Source organism: Pelmatolapia mariae, linkage group LG12 (genome assembly GCF_036321145.2).
Source record: "Pelmatolapia mariae isolate MD_Pm_ZW linkage group LG12, Pm_UMD_F_2, whole genome shotgun sequence".
Lineage (NCBI taxonomy): Eukaryota > Metazoa > Chordata > Actinopteri > Cichliformes > Cichlidae > Pelmatolapia > Pelmatolapia mariae.
In genome coordinates, this window is record NC_086237.1 from 16,957,518 (window position 1) to 16,970,183 (window position 12,666).

The 12,666-nt window shown below is 38.2% G+C and overlaps 1 protein-coding gene across 2 annotated transcripts; it reads right to left on the reverse strand.

Moving 5' to 3' along the window:
- Positions 1-1,413: 1,413 nt before the first annotated feature.
- ppp2r2aa (protein phosphatase 2, regulatory subunit B, alpha a) lies at positions 1,414-12,385 on the reverse strand. 2 transcript variants are annotated; one of them, XM_063490752.1, is made up of 10 exons: positions 12,088-12,385; positions 11,629-11,706; positions 10,295-10,392; positions 9,927-10,092; positions 9,672-9,784; positions 8,768-8,945; positions 7,363-7,527; positions 5,628-5,797; positions 5,353-5,444; positions 1,414-5,026 (listed from the first exon to the last, which is right to left on the reverse strand). In XM_063490752.1, exons 1-10 carry the CDS (start codon positions 12,092-12,094, stop codon positions 4,747-4,749), a joined length of 1,347 nt encoding a protein of 448 aa, XP_063346822.1. In that variant the 5' UTR covers positions 12,095-12,385; the 3' UTR covers positions 1,414-4,746. The 2 variants fall into 2 exon arrangements, with proteins under 2 accessions (XP_063346822.1, XP_063346821.1); XM_063490751.1 differs by lacking the exon at positions 12,088-12,385 and having other exon boundaries at positions 11,629-11,719.
- Between the last annotated feature and the right edge of the window lie 281 nt (positions 12,386-12,666).

The following is a 12,666-nucleotide window of genomic DNA, read 5'->3' on the forward strand; positions in this document are numbered from 1 at the left end:
ACATTTTATGCACTATGTGGCATATATGACAAATAAGCATGTAGCCCAATAAATATAAAATCCAGAAAGCTACACAACATGAATTTGAAACACAAGTCTAACTTAAGATTCACTCTTTTCATTAGAAATAATAACATTTTACATGCTTAAATTTACACAAAATGTCAGAAATCTGCACTGTCTGTTCCCACCGAAAACAAGAAACAAAGCCATTTTGATGCTATTACATGTTTTGATGTAACATTATGCAGTATATTTAGGTTTAGAATTTATATTCAAGGTTAAATGCAGCTAGGCTTAAAGTCTTAATGCTAGCTAGCATTAAGACTTTAAGCTTATTTAAAAAAAAAAAAAAACATCACTGCCATATGCAAAATTAGGGTGGCAGTAGGGGTGGCAAAAGTTTATTTTAGGGTGGCACATGCCACCCCATGCCACCACAGTAGATCTGCCCCTGCCCACTGGTAAACCTTCAAATAACTGCTGGGTTACATGTCTGGAATATTAACGTGGGCAGAAAATAGGCTTATTAATAGGTCTGGTATTAATTAGAAAGGGATGAATCTATAGGACACATTAAGGATTGGGATTGGCGTGTTTTTATATACTTTTCAAACATAAGGCCCGGCAAAGACTAATTCGGCCCGCTGGGCAGCCTTGGAACAAGGAGAGCTGTATTCAAATTTAAGTTTTACAGCTTTTTCTACTGGTAAAGACTTCTCCCATGGCCATTCATAACACACAAAGGTAATTACTAATATAGATGTTTGGGGTTTTTTTTTTTTTTTTTTAAAAAGATGCATTTTCAGTCCTTTTTCTTTGGTTTATAATTACGGGACAGTAATTCTATTATATGCTACCTTGCAGAAAAAGTGGGATGTGCTGAAATTACCTGCCTTTTTCTTATATTAAGATATTTTGGGGATTAAATGTGTAGCTAAAGTTCTTTGAAACTTCCCTTTGTGTCAGTGTAAAGTGGGCTATACGTTGCCCATGATGTAAAAGGAGTTTGACATCGCTGAGGTAGAGAAAGCAGTTTCATGCTGTTTTTATTAAACTTCACACCAATAGAGAAAATAATATATAATACGATAGCAGCTCATCAGAGGTGCCCCACTGTGTAATCCTTAGATCAGGTATGCAGACATCTCATCTCACATCTTCCCAGTTGAAAAATGTTTTTTGAAGTAACAGCTTTGTTCTTAAAAGCTTTTTTTTTTTTTTTTTAATTATTATTATTAAAAAGATAATTTATTTAAAATAAGAGGAAAGGTGTAGTTTTTTTTTTAAGACAATATGCAAAGCTTAGTTTAGCATTTAAAAACCTTACAGAATCCTGAAATGTAACTCAGTGTCTAATCCAAAGAAAAAAACAACAACAAAAAAGAACAGTCATTACATTCAGAATTCAGGTTGAAAATTCTTTATTACTTTTCATCTAAATTGTACTTTATTCCATTTGACAAGGACATAGCTGTACACTGAACCCTTTGTAGCCCCCCACCCACACCCCATAGATCACCAAACTCTTACAATCTTTATTCAAGAGGCCATTTTAAAGAAACAGAACATACAAATTAATGAAATTCACAAAAATAAAAGTGCAATTTGTTTTAACTCCTGTAATATATCAGACATGTATAATACACTGCTGCAATTGGGAAAACCTTACAACTCCAGACAGCAAGTAGGGAAGGTTTGGTTTCCCAGGGTGTTGTTCAAAAGCCATTACATATGTTTGATTTTATTTAAAAAAAAAAAGTTATGAGCTACCTTTAAATAAGGCAGTTTTTGTCTTGAGTCCTGAAAAGCTGCTTTCTTGAAGGTACGTTTTGATCAAGAGCAGCGGTAAATTCCCCTGAGCAGTCACCTGTCTGGCACATCATATAATTTCAAGAAACATGACTTGATTATCTCATTTATTCTTAATGCTCTAAGAAAGGCAATAGGGTTCCTTTGAATATCATCATGATTTAAACCACAGTTATGAAAAATAGCTACTGTAATTACGTGTTAATTTATGGGATCCTTGACTTTGGAATGGGCACATTATGGAGGTTTATTCAAGTGACTGGAGCCGTATGACACAAATGACCCTCACACTGTCTAATGTAAGACAGTGTGAGGGGAAAAAGAAAGATTAGTGAAATACCTCAGTACTAGTAGACATTACCCAGAGCCCCGAGTGACACACAAACACACACACACACACACACACACACATAAAACAGTAGTTTAACACCACCGTATGGACATGGGTGGTTATTTTGTTGGCATCCTAGCGATTGGATATCCGTTCTCTAAAATAAAAGTAACACATGAACTAACACAAATACCATCCAGTGGACCAAGAAGCTTCATTCCCTGATTTAATGGCTTAAATCATGAAGTGGACAAATTGTGCTATAATCAAGTTGTTTGCGCATCAAGAGATTAAACCTTCTTCCTGATACGACATTTGACTTTCAATAGAAGAAAAACAACAGGACAAACAACTTAGTGACAGCTCAGCTTTCATTAGGTTTCCCAGTGCAGCTAATATTAACAACACTTACACCTGATGTCTCATTAACTACCCTGCCATATAACAATCATCGGGAAACTGAGTGCTTCACAATTTCTCCTTGATAAATAAACAAGCCTGTATAGCAAAGCGACACATGCTTCACAGAAGAGAGAAGACATTTTCATAAATCTAAATCAGTAACTTTAGAGAAGTTGACTAAACAGTTTTAAACAATAAACATTGATTAAAATGCCTTTCAAATAGAGACCCAGAAGGCCCTATTCTTTCACAGCCAAATAAAATAAAATAAAATTAAGCAAAAACTATGGCACATAAGTGGAACATTAAGATCCAAATTATTTCAGAAACCAACTCTGAGGCATCCAAATAAGCTCTACATGCACAGTGTGCCCCCCCCCCCCAAAAAAGTTAGAATTATAATGCTTACAACTTCAAAAGATACTGAGACCTGAAAAAGCTTCTTTAACTTTTCAAACTTCCAGGATGAGAAAAAATGTCCCCAACTCGTATGTCAAAAAAACAACCAAAAAAAAAAAAAAAACAGTTACCCAACCGTCAAGGAACCTTCCATCTACAATCAGTCTGAGACAGACAGCTAAAGAAACTACAGTGATCAGACTGTAATCCTATTGCCTTAATTTATACAAAAATAAATCAACTATAGTGATTAATCTATTTTTAAACAGGTACAGTACAAAATGTCATATATATTAAAAAAAAAAGTGTACAAACAGAAAGTAGATACAGAGGGTAAAGCCATCGGTCAACCTGCAAACAAAATAGCGGGAGAGCTGGCAGCAGAACTTAGTTTTGTTGCCACAGGCCACATAATGCCATTACACCCTTCCTAGTGTGTGTGTGTGTGTGTGTGTGTGTGTGTGTGTGTGTGTGTGTGTGTGTGTGTGTGTGTGTGTTATAGTTGTTATATATGTCCTTTTGTCCTGAGCTATTGTTGCCCACAAACGTGCAAGGGTGACGAGGTCAGACAAGGGGGCTTACTCTCTGCAAAACGGCTTCAATTGAGTGTAGCTTCAGAGTGAGTATAGGACTGGTTACTTTGGCATAATTAGCCATAATAAAACCACAATACCTGAAAAATGTGTGTGTGCATTTTGCACGACTGCGCCAGCATTTCTTAAGCCGTGGGCTATTAACTGGAATTATATTTTTTATTACTATAAACCATTTTCCACATCAATACAACATGAAAGTCAGCTTGCTGTTTAGAGAGTGGCTCAAGATTGGAACAGGATATATATTCAGGTTTCAGTGCAGCTTGAAAACCAGGTTCTTTGTTATTTCTTGTACTTAAAAAATAAAAAAAGAGAGAATTTAGTCTCCATTGTTACAGTATGAAAACAGTTTTCCTGTTATGTAACTTGATTTAATCAACAGCAACAAGTTCACTATAAAGGAATAAATGAAGCAGACTTTCTTAATATTAATGACTGTAAACTAGTGGCTGTCTTAAAAGGTCAAAATCTGATCCAATATTAAATCTTGCACACTGTGGACAGATGTTTGCAGTAATGCAGGCTGTATGCTATAATCATAGAACCATAAAAAAAGTTAAAACACTAAACGAGTCCTTTAACTGCATAATCATACTGTATATTGGCAAGAAAGTGGTGAGTGAACTTGGCAAATGGACAAATACTGTGAAAATATGGAGTGTCAACAGTTTGCATTACCAGTGTTTCAGGCCAGTGGTGACTGAATGATATGAGAGCAACAGAAAACTAATGAGACACAATAGCTACAATAATCTAATAACTAGTGGCTATGAGATACAGATGAACCATGGCACAAAAGAAGAATCAAACAAACTAACCAAACATGTGTATGTAACACAGATTTCCCTTTGGTTTGGGATGTAGTGGAGTTGCAAATTGTAGCTTGATGACTGGAGTGCTCCAACCGGAGAAAACCCATGACACTAAATCCCACAGTATGACTCAGATCTTAAAAAACAAACACAAAAAACAAAACAAAAAAAACCCCCTACATGTTCATATTTGCAATACAAATAGAAAATGGGCTTGTGATGGCCTACTTGGGTGTACTGTGTTCATGCCACTGTTGACATAGCAGTTCTTGGCATATGCCAAGGGCAGCTCATCAAGAGGGATTTAGCCAGAAACAGACAGCTATTGTTCATATTTGTATATCAGAGCAGCGGGGCTCAAGCAGAAACTGGGATCTCAGTGCTTCAACAAATGCTAGTTCAGCTTGTCCTGGAATATGTACAGATTATTGGTTGTGGCCACAGCAATGATGTTGTCCAGAGGATGCCAGGCAGTGTGGAGGATCTTCTTGTTAAAGTCCAGACTGTCTACACTGATCTCATCCTTTTTGCGCTTCCCACCTGTGCTTACTTTGCGAGGTTTCAAGACCGATCGCGGCTTGCTGTTTTCCCGCGACGCCTCTAGGGTCATGTCCTGCTGGTATCCTCGATCAAACATCCTGAAGAAGTTGTTGTAGGAACCCGTCATCACAACACTGTAGGTAAACAAGGTGTGAGTCAGCGAGTAGCCTTAACGTTACTGGCAAACACAATCCTTTTCAAGTATGGACATTAAATCCTGTCGTCTGTCATGAGCCACTTATACCACTTCACCACCCACCCAAACCAAATTATGAGCCACATTATGGTCTGCACCGAGCAGATAACTGCAGTAAGTGATAAGGCCTGTGTTTCTGGGTTCAGTGACGTCAGAAAAGGAGTATTCCCTAAAGCTCTGCGTGCGTCATGCATGCATGTATTTTGTTTGTCCAGGACAGCTGCAGAAAAAAAAAAGAAAAAGGAAGCCACGGCCAGTGCTTACCTGTCGTTCCCATTCCAACAGCATTCAAACTTATCGAAGATGCAATCATTCTCATAGAGTGAACACAACTTGCTCCTGAGATATTCATGCACCTATTTAAAGAAAGCAATGAGGAAATATACAGAGTTTCCATCAACAACTATGCAAAAGCAAAAACAACATTTACACTTTAATCACGTGGATGGACGGAACCCACTAGAATCAATCTAGCCTTACAGGAAGAAAGGTGATACAGAAACTGGAACAGTATTTGTGTGTTGGAAAAATTTACAGACCTGATATGTCTCTACTGGTCGCGACTCCATATTGAGATCCCAAATTTTGACAGACAGGTAGTCCCGGGTCATCATGTAGCGTCCACTATGGCTGAACTTTACATCAGAGATGGATGAGATGATTTCAGAAAAGAAGGAACGATTGTTTGGATCTTCAGGCTCTTCAAACACTTAAAAAATTAAGAACAAACACATGCATTTCAGCGTCAATGACTGGAAGAACAAGCAATAATCTTTACAGTGGTTGAGTTGTTTTAAAGTAAGCCCAGAAACTTTCTTTACATGACAACAGCTTTGTAAAAGATACTGAATTTCAAATCTGGTTATATAAACACAGAAATAAAGCATGACAGTAACAAAGCCTTTCCGCTTATCTTTTGATATGTGCTATGAATAAGGGTCACCATTCTGACTGTTCTGAATAATTTGGGCTTAGCAGGTACCAATCTATACGTACGTGCACTATGTTTTCTATGCTGTGAGCAGGAAGCAGAGTGTGTAAATCTTCTTTTATAGCCTCATGCACGAAGACCCACATGGCCTGGAGGTGGTAGATGGGAAACTAGGTAGATGCACAGGGTCTCAGAAAAGATTCATGATGCATGGAATTGTAGGCCGACTGGTGAGTGGGCACACACTGATGCCAGCAAACCTAGCCCCTAGCTTTAAATAGCTTCACTGCTTTGTGAACAACTTCAGAAAGTCAAAGGCCAAGGCAGAAAACCCAGACAGTAAATCTGGATAGATGCAATTCGTAAGCAGGGTCGTTGCAGTCATCTATGCAAAGGACAACACCATAACTCCTCATCCTTTAAAAAAAGAAACATTTACAGAAACTGCAACATGCAATTTAGGGAGGAAGCTTATTGTGGGATCATGTTTTGCTACAGGGTGAGGAGATTAAAAGACGCCAAAGAAGAAGAAATGTGTAAACTATTACTGTATAAAAATAAGCTTATCCAAAACAGAAAACAATGTCACCGTTTACTAAAACATGGATATCTCTGGACTGTGGGAGGACACACAGGCGCAAAAAGAACATGCAAACTTCCCACAGTTTGTGTTGTGAGGTGACACTGGTAGTGATAAAAAGAAAAAAGAAAAAAGGATCTTCTATTTCTTAGGTGAATTTTATGTTACCATGTGAATTGTATGGAATTGGAGAAGCAATTTGTTGTTCAATTTCTTTTTTTGTTACAAAATTGAAGAAAATATTTTCAGAAAACAACATTAAAAAAAACAACTTGATGAATTACAAAACCACACATTTTATGTATGTGTTCATTTTTAAGCCTTCAGGCAGTGTATCTGGAGGATAATGTAGTCAGTGCAAAGACCTACCCTGCTCTGTTTACTCACTCCCCACTTTAAAAAGTTATGAAAATCCAAACCAACAACTCCTTATGCCTGTGGTTTTTCTTTTACTGAAACACTAAACACATGAAATTTCAACATGTAAGACGTCAGGCTTTGTTTCATGTTGGTTCCCCTTAAGAAAAGGCTCTCATGACTGTGCAACTTTTCACTTGTCAAGTCTTCTCAACAAACTGTCAGCTTTGTTCAAGCACACTGCACGAGTCTAGTCAGCCACCGTCCATGGCAAGAGTAACTTTATAATTGCAGGTGATTAATCGAGTGTTACACTGATAGGCTTAATGAGAGCCCCCCCTCGATCTTTGAGGAGACACACCTCAGAATCAAACAGTTACAGAAACACAAAAAGAGACCGACTTACGTTTGGCGTGGCTGTCGCATAGCGCTGCTGCCCTCATGTCACACAGGCGGATCGTGCCCTTGCTGCTGCTGTAGACAAAAGTGTTGCATTGGTTGGGGTGGAACTCGGCCGCTGTGATCACCTCTGTTAAATCCTCCATATTGGCCGGCTTAATGTCAACAATATCTGAAGAGGTGAGGTTAAGGTAAAAACTAAACAAAAAAAAAAAAACCCAAACAAACAAACAACAAACCTGAACAGACATTTCAACAACTTAAAGAAAAATCTTTCAGAAATAAAATGAATTATTATTATTATTATTATTATTATTATTCACAGTGTCATGTTCTCCGTTTGAAAACCCCATCTAAGCAGGCTTTACTGCTTGCAGGTAAACAGTCTGTGCGCAGAGGAAAGTACAAACTGCTATCGCCACTATGAGACACTGAAATCACAGACCATCATCAAATTCACTATGATTTATCTTTTTTTAAATTATCTGCATTTTTTTTAAAACAGTGACTGGCACATGGAAAAGGTTTTGCCACAGATATCTGCTGACTAGGACAAAAGTGCCCCAAATCATGTAGATGTTATTCACTTGTGAGTACTCAGATGACCTCTGACTTCATGATCCTACAGTGATAAAACCATTTAACATAATTTAGTTTGCATTAATTCTTTCCCCAGTTAAAGTGTTTTACATCAGTTGACGCAATACTTATTAAAAGGCAGGGGTTGCACTGCATCAATCTTCCAGCATGAAGAGAAGATATGAGCGGCCAGAACGAGCAACTAATCTCAATTTAAGAAAAACATCATTCCACTTTGTATCTAACTCTGGTTCATCTTTGTTTATACAGCCTACATAAAACAACGCAGTAAGAACTCATGGGGTGAAATTATTAACATAACATGTAGGAGGTGATTTTTTTAGACCATGTTAGAGGCACCCAGTTAAACATCCCACGCTTTGGGGACATCTGGTGGTAGTATAAATAATGACACTGTGCTACAGATTAAATAGACACCAGTGAATATCATTTTTTGCTCTTGTCCAGTCTGCCTGTAAACACAGTGTGTACATTTTTAAATATCAGGCAAAGAATTGTTTATATGCCCTATAAAAATACATGAATCATGATTTATTTGTTGCTAAGTAATACATAGTCTTTGTCTAATTTGACTGATACAGGGTGAGCAGGTGAACAGGATTAATAAGTCAGGCATCTCTTCAAAGAAAGGCTTAAAACTAACCACAACATATCATTCATTATTTCACATACATTTTTTATTTTTTTTAAGTTCTCTCCCTGGCTTACGCTTCTTTGAAAAATGATAAAACTGGGAATAAATAAGACAAAAGACTTACAGAATAATTTTATATTATTGCAGTACCTTATGGAATTAAAGAATGAAAGGATACTAAAGCTGCGATCAGTGATCTCCAGATGCCAGAGGTTAACGCGCAGGTCATCAGCAGACAAGTAGGTCTCACAATCGCTGTTGACCGAGATGGAGTTGATGTGGTATGTGTGTGCGTTGGCGAACACTCGTCTAGGACTGGCTTCCACCATCAAGTCCATGGGCCTGAATACTGGTACCTGAAAACAAAAGTGGGGCTGTTTTTACATTTCTTTAATGGGAGATGCAGTAGATTTTTTGACCTCTATTTTAAATATATGTACACAGGCATGTTAAAAAAATAAATAAATAAAAAAATAAAATTTCACACTACAAAAAGAAAACAAAGATTAAAAAGTGTTCAAATTATTTTTCTTACCCTGGTAAAGAGGCACAAAGATGTAGGTCAAAATGTACATAGATTTCCCCATTTTTAAGATGGGGACAGTTACCTGCCCTTTAAACAAAGAAATAAAGGCCTTTCCTATAAAGGCAAACCTTTTGAACTGAGTCTATATTTGGAAACCGTTCAGTAACGACAAGGAGAAAAAAAATCTGTCTGTGAAAATTAAAGGTGAATAAAGCAGACATTACATTAACTGCAGCACTGCAGTAATTGCAAGAACAGATTGGTAATTTTATTAGTTCCATCTGTTTACCTGCTCATAAAATAAGTCAACGTCTCAATCAAAAATAGAACGGACAGTTTTGTAATGAGTGGAAGGAAACACGGAAAAGAATGATTAACATTTATTCCAACTAATTCAGATGTAAATTACTAACCAGACTCAACATATTTAATTTGCTGTTCATTTTCTTGATCTACTTATTATAAATGAATGGAAAGTAAGCAAAGGATCTCAGTTTTGGCTAACAATGTAACAAAAAGAAAAGATCTGGGCTGTAATAAAGCCAGTTATACACACCCGTAGTGTAGTGACAGTGTTGGGATCTCTGTATCGCCCATCTTCTTCCTTCAAATTGTAGCCCTCTGGTCTTTTGTCACGCTCACTAATTTTCCACAGCTTTATGGTTTTGTCTAACAATGAGAAAGAGCAAAGATCATGAGAGTCATTGAGTTATATTTACTCCCATATAAGGCAGTAGATGGTGTAAAAAAAAAAAAAAGTTCACATTTACTACAGCAAAAGAATTTACTCAAAAGAAAGTAATTTACAAACCATTTGTTGACAAAAGAAAATGTGCAGCATTCTTCTGAGGCAACCATCGAATCTTGTTGATCTTCTCCTCAATCTCAAGACTTTTCAGGTAGTCAAACTCAGGCTCGTGGCTCTGGAAGGTGCTGTAAACATTGTACTCTCCTCGGCACTGAAGCTTATTCTTACTCTAAATACAAAACAGATCAAACAAAAGTTCAAGCGTTATGAAACCAAGATTCAATGTCTCGGGTCAAGATCACTAGAAACATTGTACTTTTACCTGTACGCCTTTGTGTTATATAAACTGAGTTTGATGACCTACCTGCTTCGGAGTATTATGAATCAAATGTTAAAAACATGTACTGTTTCTATGTGTCACTAAAACATACCTCTTGCTCCTGCTGAAAGATGACAACACGACCCCCCTTGTCCCCAGTTGCAAGTAGCTCTCCAGATTGGTTAAATTCAACAGTGGATATGATATCAGCTGTCAATAATAAAAATTGCAAAAATGAGACTAGCGTCAAATATAAATAACCATACATTGTTTGTCAGAGTTTCTGATGAAGGCTATTGTCAATCTGAGACATGTTTACTGCAATAACACTGAGTGTTTTACGAGGCTTTTGCTGTCTAAACGATTCATTGCCTTTCAATGGGAAGTGGTTTACAAAATGGCTCAGCAGCCCACCTGTGAGGGGTGAAAATCATGTCAACCATGGTGAAAACACAACACAGCAATGACACACACATATTTATACACACACACAATCTGGTGAAACTAAACGTACACTCAACAATCTTAGGACACAAAGGAAAAAAGAACAGAAAAAAGTTTCCATCTTCAGCTATTTAGCACTTTTCAAAGACAACCATTCTCACAAAGTCCTACAATACAACAATCAATCCCCGCTTACACACTGGCACTATTCTGGAGTTAGCGCAGTCGTTAACATCGACAGTGTGCGCCTGATACGACCCGACTCCATGCAACCCCATAAAACAATAGCAGACAGACTGAAGGCGAATCCTTTTTTACAGGAAACTAATAAAAACGTTACTGGAGTGTTGTGTTTTGAGCCCATGTACTCCTATGTATTGACACAAGGAGAGGCTCTCATTTATACATGTTCCCAGACAAAGCTTACTGTAAACAAATGTGTAGCCCTTTATACACAAATATGGCCACCATGTACTGTAAACACACTTTTGGTGCTTTGAGTTTTCCTTTAGTTCGGAAATAATTAGCTGGTAAAGGTTTTCTTTTAACTTGGCCACTCAAACAGCTCTGTAATTAGTCAAACGTAAGTGCTACTTCTTTAACAAATATGAAACGCCAATTAAAGATTCTTCTCTGACAGAGGTAAAATCTTTTTCAATTCTAACATGCAGTTCTCTCCCAATCATGTAAACATTGTGTAATACCCCACTAATACCCAGGGTGAACTGAGAAAATAGTGAATGCTGACATTTTGCAGCAATTATGCCAAAAATAGAAGATTGTTGTCAGTCTGTGAGAAACCAAATGGACCACACCACTGATCCCTTATACCCATTATTACTGTAAAAAAGAAGGCATTACTTTTCGTTGCATATTTAGAAATACCACAAATATAAAGTGTGGGAGAAGCGCTTTGAAGCAAAGCCTAAAACAAGCGTGCACAGGATGGTGATCCTGGCAGCTCAGGCTAGCAAGTGTTCAGTGATTATCACATGGACTTACCTTCAGCGACGTCGTCATCTATTGCTCCTTTGACTTGGGAGAAGCACCACTGCACATCATTGCTCCCACCACCGGGCCCTGCACACAACATGACCCCAAGATTGGACACACCACCATTAAAGAGAGACAACTTTACACGCGTTAGCCTGCAGCTAACTTAGCTAAAAACATCAATATGACAACGAGGCCTTAAGGAAATTCACATTAACTGTGCGTTGCAACTGCTGCTATAAACTCATAGGCACAGATAACTACTTTACGTGTGTTTGTGGAGAATATCGCTCACTTTAACACTAACACTGTCTTACACTGGCATCTTTGAATTATCCTAGCTCGCTAGCTAGCTTGCGCTGGTTAAACATGACATAACAGAGAAACCCATCATCGTTGTCAAACAGGTCAGCACCTGTTAATTAATAACCCCAGGCACTGTGGTAGTCTTTTCCCCTGTGGTTTTACCTGCCATGGTGAGCGACTCGGAGAGGGGTATCTAAGAGGGCTCGGGCCCTGGACTGGAACAGTGCTGACCCGGGTCGGCTGGGAGGTTCTAGCGAGGAGCAGTGCAGGAATGAAGCCGGGAGTGCTGCTTGGTACTCTGAAGAACGTAAGCAAAAGTCCTCGGCCCTGCTATACAGCACGGAACTGTTTTCCACAAAGTAATTAATAATGCCCACTATTGGCTTGTAGACTTTGCACTCTACTTTGAGAGTTCCCTCGCCTCTGCCTCCTTACAGCACTTTCAAAATGGCGAAACGCGGGCGGCGTTCAGCAGTCACCAGAGAGCGGTGAGAGGGTGCGCCGCGAAATTTTAAACCTACCCCCTCAGCGACGTTGGTCATCTTCCTGTCTGCGGAGACCGCGAGGTCACTTGATTTACTGCGCTTTAAATTCATAAAAAGGGTAATAACCAGGTTTTTAAAATATAAAACCAAATATAACTGTTAGAACCCGCCCATGTACATTGTTTCAGTGAGAAAATCGAACTAACCCCGGACGCATGCTGAATTTAGAAAGTGGAGTCGGAAAGCTCCAAGTTTA